Source organism: Arachis hypogaea, chromosome 19 (assembly GCF_003086295.3).
Source record: "Arachis hypogaea cultivar Tifrunner chromosome 19, arahy.Tifrunner.gnm2.J5K5, whole genome shotgun sequence".
Taxonomy (NCBI): domain Eukaryota; kingdom Viridiplantae; phylum Streptophyta; class Magnoliopsida; order Fabales; family Fabaceae; genus Arachis; species Arachis hypogaea.
Window position 1 is genome coordinate 152,554,684 of NC_092054.1, and position 16,363 is coordinate 152,571,046.

At 32.9% G+C, this 16,363-nt stretch overlaps 1 protein-coding gene across 1 annotated transcript; it reads right to left on the minus strand.

Annotated features, from left to right (window-relative positions):
* Positions 1 to 7,363: 7,363 nt before the first annotated feature.
* LOC112779108 (uncharacterized) lies at positions 7,364 to 9,467 on the minus strand. Its single transcript, XM_029295815.1, has 5 exons — positions 9,092 to 9,467; positions 8,955 to 9,008; positions 8,247 to 8,834; positions 8,011 to 8,163; positions 7,364 to 7,932 (listed from the first exon to the last, which is right to left on the minus strand). Exons 1-5 carry the CDS (start codon positions 9,465 to 9,467, stop codon positions 7,364 to 7,366), a joined length of 1,740 nt encoding a protein of 579 aa, XP_029151648.1.
* Positions 9,468 to 16,363: the final 6,896 nt, after the last annotated feature.

The following is a 16,363-nucleotide window of genomic DNA, read 5'->3' on the forward strand; positions in this document are numbered from 1 at the left end:
CTCAGCAGTCTGCTGGTCGTCACGCCACATCAGGTCATGCCAGTGACTTCGACATGGATCAATCGTCGGGTCATGTAGATCATCCTTGTCCTTCCGCACCACCGCGTACCAAGTTGTTCGATTTGAATGAATACCCAACAGGAAGAGAGATTTTTGGGACATGACCTTCAGCACTGGTATGATTATGGTGGAGCGAATGCTCCGGGGATGAGTGGTTTCGGTTTGTACGACACTGGCGATGCGAGCATGCCAGATGTCGGTGCTTCTGACGTTGGCGGTGGTTTGGATGTCGGTGTGTCTCAGGGTCATCCGTATAATTTACGGACACAAACTGCGCCACCGGATAACTACACCCACTTTGTATTCAAAGAAGGCGCCGAGGAAGTAGTCTGTTGTAGTTTATCTTGTATTGCTCAAGTTTAGCTTTGTTTTCAGTGTTGTATCTCGTATTGTATATTTAGATATTGCTGTTTGTTCTCGTATTCTTATTCTATATTTAGCTTTGTTCTCGTATAACTCTGTTTGAGATTAGCCTATTGCACTTTTAATCTAAATATTTATTTATTATTCAGTGTTTAACGCATACATAAATAAACTGCGCAATAACATAAAAATCTTACACACTAGTTTAAAATAGATAACGAAGTTACATAAAAAATTACATAAAAAGCTTAACCACTATTGACCTCCGGCAGATCTTGGACCTGCGCACTGAGGACATCAGCTACGACTATGTCCCTCCCGTCCACATACAGTACACCGCGAGGACCACGAATATCCCGCGAATCCATCTCATTCAAGTAGCAGGTTGACTTCGGTCTTCCTTTTGTCGTGCGCCTCAATGTCCAATTGGCGATCACCTTCGCTCCTTCATATCTATCCCACGTAGATGGGTCACCCATCGGAACAAATTCGCCTCTGTACACCTTACAAATTTCAGACATCTTGTATACGTCATGCACATATACTTGCCAATCAAGACGCTGGTTAGCGTAACATGCAAGAACGTGGTGATATGGGAGTCTCTTGACATAGAAATGGCTATAATCGCAGTGTCGTTACGCAAGGTTGACAGTGTAAATGGAACAATCTTTCATTTCGTGAGCCTCAAACAGCTCGTTGCGCCTGTCGAACGGATTGACGATAATGTTTCCTGTACGTCAAAAGCTTTCTTCAACTCTTTTGGTAGCAAATTTTGAATACGTGAATCCGTTGCAGACACGCTCATGAGTCTCGACGCTCTTTCGAGTAAACAATTCATTTAGCCGATAGAAAGTAGACCTAACAATGGCAGTCACATAAAGGTTGCGTGCACCCTTCAGGACAGAATTTATGTACTCTACCAAGTTTTTCATATGTCCCCAACGATGACCCCCGTCGAATGCCAACATCCATCTCTGAACACCGATCTCATCGCACTATTGAGTAGATGCCTCACCCCCACACTTTAAGCCTTTTGTAGTTTTTGTTGTACCCTTATTCCATCCTATAATAGCCTGTTAAACAAACCATTTAATCATAAGCAGATGTCACAAAATTACTATTAATAGGACCATAACAGCGAATTCAAATACCTGTGTTAACCATAAGTTTATGCAAATACGGAGTCTTGAACCTCCTTAAGAAGTTGCACCCGATGTGTCTGATGTAGAACATGTGTCACGCTCTTGGTGGTGACCATGCACCGTTACTACAAGCTATTGTGCGTCGATGGAGTTATGGCAGTCATAAATAATGTCCACGCCATCAATGGTAACAACATATCTCCGCAAATTGGTTTGGAAAAACTCCCACGCGTCTGTCGTCTCACCCTCGATTATCGCAAATGCAATAGGCACAATGTTTTGGTTCCCATCTTGTGCAACCGTAACTAGAAGTGCACATTTATATTTTTCGTACAGGTGTGTGCCATCAATTTGCACTAGTGGCTTGCAGTGCCTGAATGCTACAATACACGGATAGAAGCTCTAAAAAATGCGATGGAGAACTCTTATACCTTGAACCTCCTCACTCTCACGGTAAACAGGGAGCGTTTTTATTTGAACACGAGACCTTGACATCTTTGCAGTCATTGCTTTCAACCATACTAGCAGAGTCTGTTAAGAAACTTCTCAATCACCGAAAACTTTTGCGACAGATTTCTGCTTTACCAGTCAAGTCTTGCAGTAACTTACAGTGTAGTTGAACCTGGACTGAACTTCTGCAATAATAGACTTCACCTTTATCAACGGGTCTGCTTCAACCAACAGCCTAATGGCATCTGCAATTGTGTCTGAGTCCAACTTGGCATGATCCTGTGAAATCGTGCCCTTGGTACACATGTGTTTGCCATTGTATCTCCTGATCTCCCAACACCCCTTCTTTCGAATCAAGCTAGCTTGAATAAGCCAATCGCACCCTGCACCATAACCCTTCTATTTCGCATAGAATGTCTACGGCTCAAACTCATAAACAGTGTAATCAACTTCTCTAGAGATAGTGTAGCTTTTGATTGCAGATATCACCGACTCTTTAGAACCAAAGTCCATTCTAACACTTCACAATTTTCCGTCGCAACGTTGCCTTCATCTGCGACATGCGAACCACCGTTAGTTGGACAAGGCAAATAAAATTAATGGTAGTGGTAACTTTAATTAATAACCATAAGATAACATACCGATATTCGCATACTCAGAAAATTCCGGGGCATGATGGCTTCGAGATCCAGAGTCCGCATAAAAGACGGAATGCCAAAGAGGTTCTGACTTACAATCGCATGTGCCTCATTTTATACCGCCGGATTGCCTGCCAAGTCTCCATTATCGTTTTCGTCATCGACTTCATAGTTGGCTTCAAACTCCTCTTCACTGTTGTTGTTATCTTCTTCCCAATCTATATTCCCGAGTTCATCAACGTTGACATCGTCGCCAACCGCATCCATCCCCGTATGCTATTCAAACTCAACGTACAACTCTATCATCGGCATGTGAAATTGGGTTTGTTGATAAATATAGAACACCTGCTGCATGCATGCGTCGTCAGTGATGGACATTAGTTGAAACTGTATCAGCCTATCAAATACTTGTACATGATTTCTGTACAAAATGTTGCTCACCCTTTTCGAAATGTGACTTTGTATGTTCTCACAAAGACTATTTTGCAACTCTACAAAACTCATGGTACATGGAATAATAGCAAATGAAAACGGACATTCACATACAAAAGTCACTCCTTTATGTGTGTTTAGTTTAATCTCACCGTTATAATACACTCGCACATTTGCAATACCTTCCATAATCACAACCTCACCTAATTCGACTTTTTTGACACTACTAAATGCCAAAAAAAATTCACAAGTATGAGATATATGAAAGAAAGAGTAATAGGAATATAAGTGAAGTGATGAACTTCGGATGAGTCTCGTTTCGTACTTATAGGTAAGACTCTCGATTAAAATATTTTTTTCTACACAAAACGCAACCTGCATTTCGAAACTTAAAAAAAAAACCTTCTGACACATTAAAAACACAGTTGCATTTTGGCGGAAATTAATTTCAAAATGGATAACAGAATGGTGTAGTGCAGATAAATGGATGCATGGGGTGATATCCATAAATGTGGACCTGTGAAGATCAGAGACCTGCAAAACGCAGGTAACATTTTGCAGGAACAAGAAACAGAAAATTGTAGGCCCTGCAAAACGCAGGCTGCGATTGGCGTGGAAATGGAACAAGAAATTGAAACGTGTCCTGCATGCCGACAGGACCAAAGCTTGACCAACTTTGAACTGAGCAAAACGCAGAATGCGTTTGTAAGTGAACCAGAGCAAAACGCTGGTTGCGTTTTGCAGGCTCCATACATGCATGCATGCCACGTGTTTTGGGAGGGGTTCAGCTGGGTCCTTATAAGTGAGAAACGCAGATTGAAGAAGCATAGTTACTGAAGCAAACTCATTACCAAAGAAATAGTTGGAGGAGAGTGAAAGAGATGTGAATCAGCTCGGTGAAGAAGAGCTACATGGTATGGTATAGGAAAAAAAATGGTGCGTGATTATACCAAATCAGAAGATCATATTATTGAGTATTTGGATCATCCCCATTTTGTAAGTAAATTTTTTAAATATTTAACAATAAATATATAAATTTATTTAAATTTTATTTATTTGTGTTGTAATTAGTAGTATTGAAGTTATTAATATTATTATGATGAATATTATGTTATTATTAATTTTGCGTTACGTCTTAAATTTTTTAATACCATTATTATTATTATTATTATTATTATTATTATTATTATTATTATTATTATTATTATTATTATTATTATTATTATTATTATTATTAGGCAAATTATGTTACCATGGTACAAAGAGTTTAGGAAAGAAACGAAGAATTATTTAAAAAAGTATTATTTTTATTCATATTTCTCATTTGTGATTACAAAGTTCTTATCAATATATAGACCAAAAGTACGCTAAGAGTACACTCATTATAGAATAATATCCTAATAAATTACATTGATTTTTTTCTAATCCTCTTTGATATTTTTCTGATTTTGTTCTCTAATTATGATATTCTAATAAATTAATCTCTTTATTATTATTATTATTATTATTATAGTGGATCTGTTAATGAAAATAATTTATTAATAATATTTAATAAGAATAATGTGTAATAAATTATTATTTTTTAGTGATTTACTATTATATTTTATGATAGTAATAATAATAATAATAATACTGTCATCAACAGTAAACGGTTTTGTTAATAATATTTACGTTGGAAAAAAATTATTATTATAGATATTATAATAAATGGTTTTTTTCAGTAATATTTTGTAATAATAATTAATACTGTATGTTAATAATAACAAGCCTTGTAGGTTATAGTTATTATAATAAATGGTTATTATTATTGTTATTATTGTTATATTTGGATAACTATTATTATAATTAGAGTGTTATTATGATTATTTTATAATACTAGTTATGATAGTGAGAAAAAGTTACTATTAATTTTTAATAATTAATAATACTGTTAAATAAATAGTAGACAAATATTCGTGATTTTTTAACAGTTTATTATTATTATGTTTTAACCGGTATTGTTTAGAATTTAATAATTATCATTTTTTTGCAGGCTATCAGAAATTTGTTGCCCAGAAAACTGGATCCGCCAGATACGTTGAATGAGGTAGCTGTAGCGACATTGGCATTGACTGGTTTTCAACATGTTTTGCGAGTGGGCGAAATGAGAGGTCATTCTGCACTACTGAGTGCTTTGGTGGAACGCTGGAGGCCGGAGACTCACACGTTTCATCTTTCGGTCGGTGAAGTGACGGTAACACTGGAAGATGTGAGCTATATTCTTGGTCTCCCGATTAATGGGGATGCTGTTACGGGTAGATCAGATAGCAGCCACCAGTTTTTGGTGGAGAACTGCATTGCGTGTTTTGGTCGGGAGTCCGGTCCAGACGATCACGTGTTGGGAAAGGTTAATATTGCTTGGGTCCGGCGGTGCAGAGACACCGAGCCGTGTGATACTCAGGAGTCTCTCGAGCGGTACGTCCGAGCGCACATTTTCTGCATGCTCGGTACAGTTGTGTTTCCGGATAAGTCGACCGTTTCACTGAACTCGAAGTTTCTACCGCTACTTAGGGATTTCCACCGGATTTCAGGGTATAGTTGGGGAGCAGCCAGTCTGGCACACCTATACAGATCGTCGTGTCGTGCCTCACGATACAACTGCAAGAAAATGGATGGCCCACTGATACTGCTTTTTGTTTGGGCGTGGGAGCATATGCCATTCCTGGCACCTATACCCCGCGATCAACTCGGCAATATTGGTGTTCCACTAGCGCGACGGTATTGGCTTTTAGTGTTGTTGTTATTGTTATTATTATTGTTAAGCTTATTCATATTGTTATTATTATTATTATTATTATTATTATTATTTTGTTCTTATTAATAATGTTATTATGTTTTCGTTAGGTGGAGTCATTGGCGCCGACATACGAGATATATACGGCGGCCCATTACGCATTTTAGGCGAGGTCTCGACGACATGGGAATTAACGACGTAAGTTGTACCATTAATGTCCAATGTTTTTATTCAGAAGAATAGTTTTTCTAATCAACCTCTTGGTAACTATTATGTAGTTTATATGGCGGCCATATATGGGAGTGGGGATTCCGGATGGCCTCGAACCCCATATGTTCATATGCTCCACTCAGTCGCCTTTAGTGTCATTCGAGTGCATAGAATGGCACGCAACAGATCGGGTCAGACGACAGTTCGGGATGCAGCAGCTACCACCAGGCCCCGCGTTCAACCTTGGTCGTGATCACTGTAAGCGGCTGACAGGAGCACAGAACCATTACTGGGGACAGATTTACAGTCAATGGGTTAACAGATGGACATTTGACCGCTATAACACATTGCAGCTAGGCGAGGAGATTATTGACTTCCATCCTCTCCCAGTGTACTACGACTGGTACACGCAGCAGTATGGGATTCACCTGCGACTGTCAGATAGAGTTCCAGGCGGAGAGATTGGCGCCGATGAACCACAGCAGCAACAGGAAGAACCAGCTGGCCCTCACCAGGGAGTCCCGCCTCATGAGCAACAGGAACAGGTATTGTTTTTAATTCCTAGTATTATGGTTATTAGGTTTATAAATAGTTATCAGTAATTAGTATTACTTGTTAATTAGGTGCCGGCATATGAGCACCACTATCAAGTCCAGGCGCATGAGCACCAGCTTTAGATGCCGGCATATGCCCAGCAGTTTCAGGACCCGGCATATGCCCAGCAGTTTCAGGACCCTGCATATGTTCAGCAGTTTCAGGACCCGACATATGTCCCGCAGTATTCGACATTCGTATTCAGTATTATTATTATGACATATTTAGATGATTATGTTCAGTAATTATTATTATGACATATTTAGCTTTGTACCCGTGTAAGTCTAAAAAATGTTAACTAGGTTAAAAACTTTATTTATCATAACGAGATTAAAAACTTTATTTATTATAAATTGTTAACTAGGTTAAAATACATGACGATATTACATAAAAAGTTACATATAATCGTGAAGTAGGTCATAACAAAGTTACAATGAAAAGTTTAATCACTAATGACCTTCAGCGGAGCTTGGACCTGCGCGCTGAGGACATCGGCTGCAGCTATGTCCCTCGCGTCCAGATATAGTGCACCGGCGAGGACCACGCATCTCACGTGAATCCATCTCATTCAAGTAGCGGGTGGACTTCGGTCTACCTTTCGTCGCGCGCCTCAATGTCCAGTTGGCGATCACCTTCGCTCCTTCGTATCTATCCCATGTAGATGGGTCACCCATCGGAACAAACTCGCCTCTGTAAACCTTTCAAATTTCAGACATCTTGTACACATCGTTTACGTACACTTGCCAGTCGAGACGCTGATTGGCGCAACATGCAAGCACGTGGCGACATGGAAGTCGCTCGACCTGGAAATGGCCACAGTCGCAGTGTCGTTGCGCAAGGTTGACCGTGTAAATGGTACCATCTTGCATTTCGCGAACCTCAAACATCTCATTGCACCTGTCAAACCGGTTGACCACAACGTTTCCTGCACGTCGAAAGCTTTCCTCAACTCTCTTCGTTGCAAATTCTGAATACGTGAATCCGTTGCGGAGACGCTCATGAGCCTCGGTACTCTTCCGAGTAAACAACTCATTCAGCCGATAGAAAGTTGACCGGACAAGGGCAGTCACTGGAAGGTTGCGTGCACCCTTCAGGACAGAATTTATGCACTCTACCAAGTTTGTCGTCATATGTCCCCAACGATGACCACCATCGAATGCCAACACCCATCTCTCAACACCGATCTCATCGCACCATTGAGTATATGCCTCACCCCGCTCTTTAAGCCTTTGGTAGTTTTTGTTGTACTCCTGCTCCGTCCTAGAATAGCCTGTAGAACAAACCATTTAATCATAAGCAGATGCCAGAAATTTACTATGAATAGAACCATAACAGTGAGTTGAAATACCTGTGTTCACCACGAGTTTATGTAAATATGGAGCCTTGAACCTCCTTAAGAAGTTGGACCCGATGTGCCTGATGCAGTACATGTGCCACGCCCTTGGTGGTGACCATGCACCGTTACTGCGAGCTATTGCAGCGTCGATGGAGGTATGGCGGTCTGAAATAATACCCACACCATCAATGGTAACAACATATCTCCGCAAATTGGTTAGGAAAACTCCCATGCGTCTGCTGTCTCGCCCTCGACAATCGCAAATGCAATAGGCACAATGTTTTGATTCCCATCTTGTGCAACCGCTACCAGAAGTGCACCTTTATATTTTCCATACAGGTGCGTGCCATCAACTTGCACCAGTGGCTTGCAGTGTCTGAATGCTACAATACACGGATAGAAGCTCCAAAAAACGCGGTGCAGAACTCTTACACCCAGAATCTCCTCACTCTCACGATAAACGGGGAGTGTTTTAATTTGAACACGAGACCTTGGCATCTTCACTGTCATTGCTTTCAACCATATTGGCAGAGTCTGGTAAGAAACTTCCCAATCACCGAAAACTTTTACGACAGCTTTCTGCTTTGCCAACCAAGCCTTCCGGTAACTCACAGTGTAGTTGAACCTGCCTTGGACTTCTGCAATAATAGACTTCACCTTTATCGAGGGGTCTGCTTCAACCAACGGCCTAATGGCATCTGCAATTGTGTCCGAGTCCAACTTGGCATGATCTTGTGAAATCATGCCCACGGTGCACGTGTGCTTGCCATTGTATCTCCTGATCTCCCAACAAGCCTTTTTTCGAATCAAGCTAGCTCGGATAAGCCAGTCGCACCCTGCACCATACCCCTTGCATTTCGCATAGAATGTCTGCGGCTCAGACTCATACACAGTGTAATCAACTCCTCTAGAGATGGTGTAGCTTTTGATTGCAGATATCACCGACTCTCTCGAACCAAATTCCATTCCGACCCTAAACTCGCCATCTTCCACCGCAACGTTGCCTTCACCTACGACATGCGCACCACCATCAGTCATACAAGGCAAATAAAATAAGCACTATACAAAACTTGAGTTAATAATCAAAACATACCCGTATTCGCATACTCAGGAAATTCCGGGGCATGCGTGGCTTCGAGATCTAGAGTCCGCATAAAAGACGGAACACTAAAAGGGTGCTGGCTTACAATCGCATTTGCTTCATTTTGCACCGCCGGATTGCCTACCAAGTCTCCGTCATCGTTTTCGTCATCGACTTCATAGTTAGCTTCGAATTCCTCTTCACTGTCATTATTATCTTCTTCCCAACCTATATCTCCGAGCTCATCAACATTGACACCCTCCTCGACCGCGCCCAACTCTGACTGTTGTTCGAACTCAACGTACAGCTCTATCATCGGCACATGAAATCGGGTTTGTTGATAAGTACATAACATCTGCTGCATACTGGCATCATCAGTGATGGACATCGTTTGAAACTGTATCAGCCCACCAAATACTTGTACAGGATTCCTGTATAAAATGTTGCTCACCCTTTTCGAAATGTGGCTTTGAATGTTATTACAAAGTCCATTTTGCAACTCTACAAAACTCATGGTACATGGAATAGCAAATGACAACGGACATTCACAAACAAAAGTTACTCCCTCATGTGTGTTTGGTATAATCTCACCGTTATAATATACTCGCAAATTTGCAATATTTTCCATAACTGCAACCTCACCTAATCCGATTTTTTTGATACACTTGACTGCCAAAAAAACTCAGAACTACCACATATGTGTAAGAAAGAAGAATACAATGAGTAGAAATGGAGCAAGGCAAGCTGAATGAGAGTGTTGCTTCGTATTTATAGGCTGAACCCTTCTTTAAATTATTATTTTTTAAACAAAACGCAATATGCGTTTTTAGTTTCTCCAAAAAAAAGTTAACAGCCCATAAAACGCAACCTGCATTTATGGAAAAGCTGCCACCAAAAAGTAAAACGCAACATACGTTTGGTTACTTTCAAAATTTTTTTTTTATATCAACAACAAAACGTGGCCTACGATTGAGTTAAAGGAAATTAAAAAAAAATAAAACGTTATGAAAAAACAAAATGCATGCTGCGTTTGTCCTTTTCTCTCAAAACAATAAAATAAAATAAATTAAAACAAACCTAAACGTAACCTACGTTTTGATCAACCTCCATAGCAGTGAAAATATTTCTCATGCATTCATTCTATTAGATAACACCTATACTAAATCTATAATGAAAAAAATGAGTCGTATTTTGGAGTTTTAAAAAAAAAGAAAAATTGCCCATCCATAAACACAGGCTGTGTTTAGGTCTAAAGGATATAACAAAAAAAAATTGAAAACTTTAAAAAGAATAAAACGTAGGCTGCGTTTGGTCATTTTGACAAAAAAAATACAATAAAAAAGGATAAAACGCAAGTTGTAATTTATACTGACACTATAACAACGAAAATTTTTTACACACCTCTATTTCATTGCATTACACTATAATTTTTTTATATAGAAAAAAATGAACCCCTCTTAATTTGAAATATAATAAAATAATAATTTTTTGGACGATGGATAAAGAAATATTTTTGTTCGTTCTTTAATAATTTTATTCCATTCTTTAACTTTCCTAAAAATGTTAGAGTAGGTTTATTTTTTATTTTATTTTGATAGTTTGTTATTAAAACTTTGTGGAAAAAATCATAAAAACAATGAAATTTTGTTTTGTTCTCATTTTTTTAATAAAAAATTGAAAATAAAAAAAAATGAAAATAGAAATAAAAAAAATACAAACTAAATTCGATTTAATTTTATATAATCATTATTCTAAAAATGAATTTGAATTGATCTATCCAATTGAGAATAGAAAAAGTGTGTGATTCGAATTACATTAAAAATCTTTTATAATAAAAAGTGTTTGTTATGGTAATCATGATAAATTTATACGTACCAATACGTTTAAAATATGGACAAATAATAACAATATACGTGGAATTTATTTTCCACATCAATATTTAATTTTTGTTTTTTTAAATATATAGTATATTACCACTTTTACTAATACACCCCTTTAATTAAATAAAAATAAAAAATATTTTTTATTTAATTTTATAAAAAAGTCTTAAACATCCTTCTTTTATTTGATTAGACAAAAATATCCTTTTAAATTAACGAAATTTTAAAATTCAATTAATCCTAATTTTATAGTTTCAAATAATTTAAATAACAAAACAAAAACATATTAAAAAACAAAAAATCAAAATTTCTTCTTCTTCTCCAATTTTTCTAATCATTCGTGCCCCCTCTAAGCAAAACATATCAAAAAACAAAAAATCGATCGTTTTTCATCTTCTCCAATTACTCTTCTGAAACAAAACAGTGAAAGTCGCAAACAAAAACCCTAGGTTCTTTGTTGCCGCCGTCCCATAGGACCGCTTCATCTGCAAATGAGCCTCACCAGGGATCAGACCCGAAAGTAATGCCTGAAAAGTCAAGAAGCTCTTCACCTTTTCGTCGATTAAGCCTTAACATTGGCCATACAAGCAAAGGTTCTACGTCTAAAGAGGCTGGGCACATGTCGCATTTGAGCTCCACACCAGCTCTTAAATCAAACATGCAAGATGTGAGGGGCTATGTTAGATCAAACACTTTAGGCGATGATAAAGCTTGTGATGCAGGCAGCGGCGAAGAACCTAGGGTTTTGGTTTGAGATTTTCACTACTTTGCTTTAGAGGGGTAATTGAAGAAGATGAAAAACGATTGATTTTTTGTTTCTTTGATATGTTTTGCTTAGAGGAGGGCACGAATGATTAGAGAAATTGGAGAAGATGAAGAAATTTTGATTTTTTGTTTTTTTAATATGTTTTTATTTTGTTGTTTAAATTATTTGAAACTATAAAATTAAGATTAATTGAATTTTAAAATTTCGTTAATTTAAAAAGATATTTTTATCTAATCAAATAAAAGAAGGATGTTTAAAACTTTTATAAAATTAAATAAAAAATATTTTTTTTATTTTTATTTAATTAAAGGGGTGTATTAGTAAAAGTAGTGATATAATATATATTTAAAAAATTAAAAATTAAATATTGATGTGGAAAATAAATTCCACGTAAATTGTTATTATTTATCCATATTTTAAACGTATCGGTACGTATGAATTTATCATCATACCGTAACAAATACCTAATAAAAATTATTGACAAACCACAAAATTAATCGGTTGAGTCGAATTGAAAATCGACTATTTTTATAAAATCTAAAAAAAAGCGTTATTGCTTTAGGGTTACCAAATAAAAAAAATAAAAAGTCACCAAAAAATAAAAAAAATAAAAATTATAAAAATAAAAATATATTTCAAATAAATGCTGATCCTCTTCATCCTCCCTTCATTGTTTTTTTTTTTTTTTTTTTCCATGTTCTTTCCAAAGTCTAGCCCATATATAATTCTCCTTGCGTTTGCTCAGTCTACTACTAGAGCAGCTATTGTGTTTAATTATATTTTTTTATTATAAAATTGAAAAAAAAATTTGTTGAACCACAATTCAATTAGTCGAACCAGTTAATCAATAAATAGAATGATTGGATCGGAGGTAATCTTATCTTTATTTATAACAGAAGGTTTAAACACTTAAGCAGAAAAACAAATTCAAAAGAAATTAAATAAAATCACAATCTATAAATTTAAATTTAAAGATGTATGTTATGAATAAAGATAAGGCTAATCTGAAAGAAGTACAAGCACTTTAGATTAGGTTGGAAATTAAAATAGATAAATAATAAAAAAACATGTAACTGTTTAAGATGACATTATTATTTTGAGCTTTCAAAAGAAAGAGAAGGTTCTTAAAATTTTTTTAAAATAAATTACTTGTTCATTAGTATTTTTTATTATTGAGTTTATCTATCATGTATTTTTTGTATCCTAAAAACACATGTTAAGATTATAAAATAAATTTTTTTATTAAAAATATAAAAAATTTAAATTTTAATATATTTATTTTACATTCATTAAAATAAAATATTTAAAAAATTTTATTAACGATAAGTTATTATATGTCAGAGTATATATTAGTTAAACTCTTTTTTATTTATATTGTAATTTTTTTGAACTTTCAAAAAAAAAGTTTTTAAAATTTTCTCGATGACATTATTTTTTAAAAAGATAAAATATTGGTACAATCTTATATTTTTAAATTTTACAAATTTTAATAGTAATTTTATTTAATTATATTTTTTTCGCACTTATCATCATTTAATCTACATAATTAACTCTGTCTAGTGAAATAGAGTATTATTGATTTATTGTTGTTATTTTATTTATCATCGTGATATAATTAAAAAAATAGTAGATTTATTTAAAATGGAATATAGTGATATTATAAAGTCGATTTTGTACTTATGCGGCCATGTTTTTGTCGCATTGAAAATAGTAAAACTGTTAAATATTTCAAACCAAATCAACGAAAGCAATCGAATTTCTGATCAAAATGGCATATTGATTGGTACCATCGTTTCGAAAAAGCTTTATTTTCTACCTAAATCCAACTAAGTGATTATATTATAACCATTTTTAGTCGGGCAAGTGCGTGAATTTTTTTTTATTTTCTCCGAATGCGTTTTTTTTTTCATTTTTTTATTTATATATTCTTACTTTTTTTTCTTTTTATTCTTCTTCATATTTTCCTTGGTTATCATTATTATTATTTTTTTTTTGTTTATTTTTTTCTGCTCATTTAACGATAAAAAGTTATATCATATTCTTATTTCAAAGTTAATTGTTAAAATAAACAATTTTGTATCACAATAAAATAATTTTAGTGTTATTTTTTGGTAAATTTTACACGATTTAAAATTTTTCTTCTCTTTCTTCCACAATTTTATAATATTATTTCACCCTATTAACAAAAACCTTACGGTTATAAAATTTTAATGTTAAAATTAAAAATTTATTGGGTTACGACTAAAAAATTTTGGTATTATTTTTTGATAAATTCTACATAATTGAAAATCAAGGACGGATCTATTATCATTGTTGTGGGGCAAATGCCTCACTACAATTTAAATTTTTTTTTACATAATACATAATAATAATATTTATTTGTCCTATTAAATAATTAAATTTGATTTCATAATAATTTTTTATTCAACTTTTAGTATTTAATAGTCAAATTTAAAAATTTTATATTAGATGTCTATTAGAATTATCAATTCGCAATTTAAAGAGATCGGTGTTTTAATTTTTTTTAAAATTGATTCAAAAAAGTATTATTTATCTTCTATTAAAATTATTTTAGTTTTTTTTTTTTTTGCAGCAACTCCATTAATTGAAATAACTTTTTTAACTATGAATATTAATAAAAGTTGACTTCTAATTGTATAAGAAGTAAATTTTTAAATAACTGTTATTGATACATATACAAAGAGAGATATTTTAATTATATTATTAAAAAAAATTATTCAATTTTTTTAAAATATAAAACCTAAAAAGCTCCATTAATTGAAATAACTTTTTTAACTATGAATATTAATAAAAGTTGACTTCTAATTGTATAAGAAGTAAATTTTTAAATAATTGTTATTGATACATATACAAAGAGAGATATTTTAATTATATTATTAAAAAAAATTATTCAATTTTTTTAAAATATAAAACCTAAAAAATAGACTTCTATATTATATGTTATTATTTAAATTATTATTTTAGTGTTTTAGTTTGTAAATTATATATTTTGAAGACTAATCATATTTTACAATAACAAAATATAATTATAACAATAATCATGCTATATGTATATAAAAAATAATCACCCGTATATTAAAATACAAAATATATATTGAAAATAAGTTAAATAACACATGTATTTATACACAAATATATAATAGTTAATGGATAGTCTGATAACTGATTTTTATATACATATAGTATTTTTATAATAAAAATTATTATTATATTATATATATTGCTCCCATTATCAAAATTTTTTAGATTTGTCACTTCGTCAATATACCTCCTCCTCTTCTTTTTTTTTTCCCTTCCTCTTCTAGTTTAATACTACAATTTAGTAATGACAAAACATATCATTTAGTTAGAAATGACATATAAATATTTGATAAATGACACAAGAAATTTTAAAGAATCACAAATTTAAAACTTTAACTCATTCAATCAACAAAATACATTTAAATATATTTTAGAATAAAAAATACATCAATTTGTTATAAATGACACATAAATGACTAAACCTCTTATATAAATTTAATACCACCAAACTAATTCAATGATAAGAAAATTACATCATTTAGTTAAAAATGACACGATTAAAAAATGTTCGTGTCAAAATAAGAAAATTTTTATGTTACGATTAAAAAAGTTTAGTGCTATTTTTTGATAAATTTTGCAATAATTTAAAACTCTTCTTCTTTTTTCTTCTTGTTGTTTATCTTCTCTTGTTTTGTCTTCTCATAATTCTTTTTATTTTATCCTATTAACAAAACAAAAACACAAAAAATCAAACAAAGAAGAGGAAGAAATATATAATGGTATAAAATCATTCGAAAGAAAAAGAGAAAAAAAAATACAGCAACAACAACAATAGTCAATAAATGAACAATAATGAGAAGAAAACACGTAAAAAAAAAATAATAAAAAACCAAAATACAAACGTTCACCTTAATAAAAAGTTGGAACGTATTAGACACTCTATCACTAATGAACCTGAATTTTGTTGGATCGAACCTAAAATACTTAGATGTACAACGAGATTGCAATCATTTTAACTTTTTCTCATAAAAATAGTATTTTCTAGTATGAGACTAGCAAAATCTTTGATACAAAATTAATTTATAATTTTAATATAGGTTTATCTAACTTGTATCTTAAAGGTCCATGTTAAATTTATAAATTAAATTTTTTTACTAAAAATATAAAAAAATAAATTTTTAATGTATTTATTTTATATTTATTAAATAAAAACATTTAAATATATAAGTATTTAAATATGTTAACTAAATCCTTTTAATATATATAAAATATTTTATATAAATATTAAATTATATTCGTTCTTTTAAATAATTATTTATGTGATGAATATAAATTATAATTTTTTTTTACATAACATATTAGATAATTAGATACAACTCTAAAATTGATTTACATTTATAATATGAGTTTAATTTTGATATATTATATTTTATATAATAATCTAATTATATTTATTTTGTTTAATAATTATTTATGTAATTAATATAAAAAATAATTATTTTTAGTTAACAATATATTAAAATTAAATTCAGATTTTATATTTTAAAATTTAATTTATTGAGATATATCTAATTGGTGAGATTGAGAATTTGAGAT

Bases quoted from the DNA above. Each gene is read 5' to 3' on its own strand.
- LOC112779108 (XM_029295815.1), bottom strand. From the start codon at position 9,467: ATGTCCATCACTGATGATGCCAGTATGCAGCAGATGTTATGTACTTAT. The intron at 9,009-9,091 runs GTATGTTTTGAT...CGCATGTCGTAG, and splicing joins TCCTGAGTATGCGAATACGG to GTGAAGGCAACGTTGCGGTG. The intron at 7,933-8,010 runs GTATTTCAACTC...TTTGTTCTACAG, and splicing joins TAAACTCGTGGTGAACACAG to GCTATTCTAGGACGGAGCAG.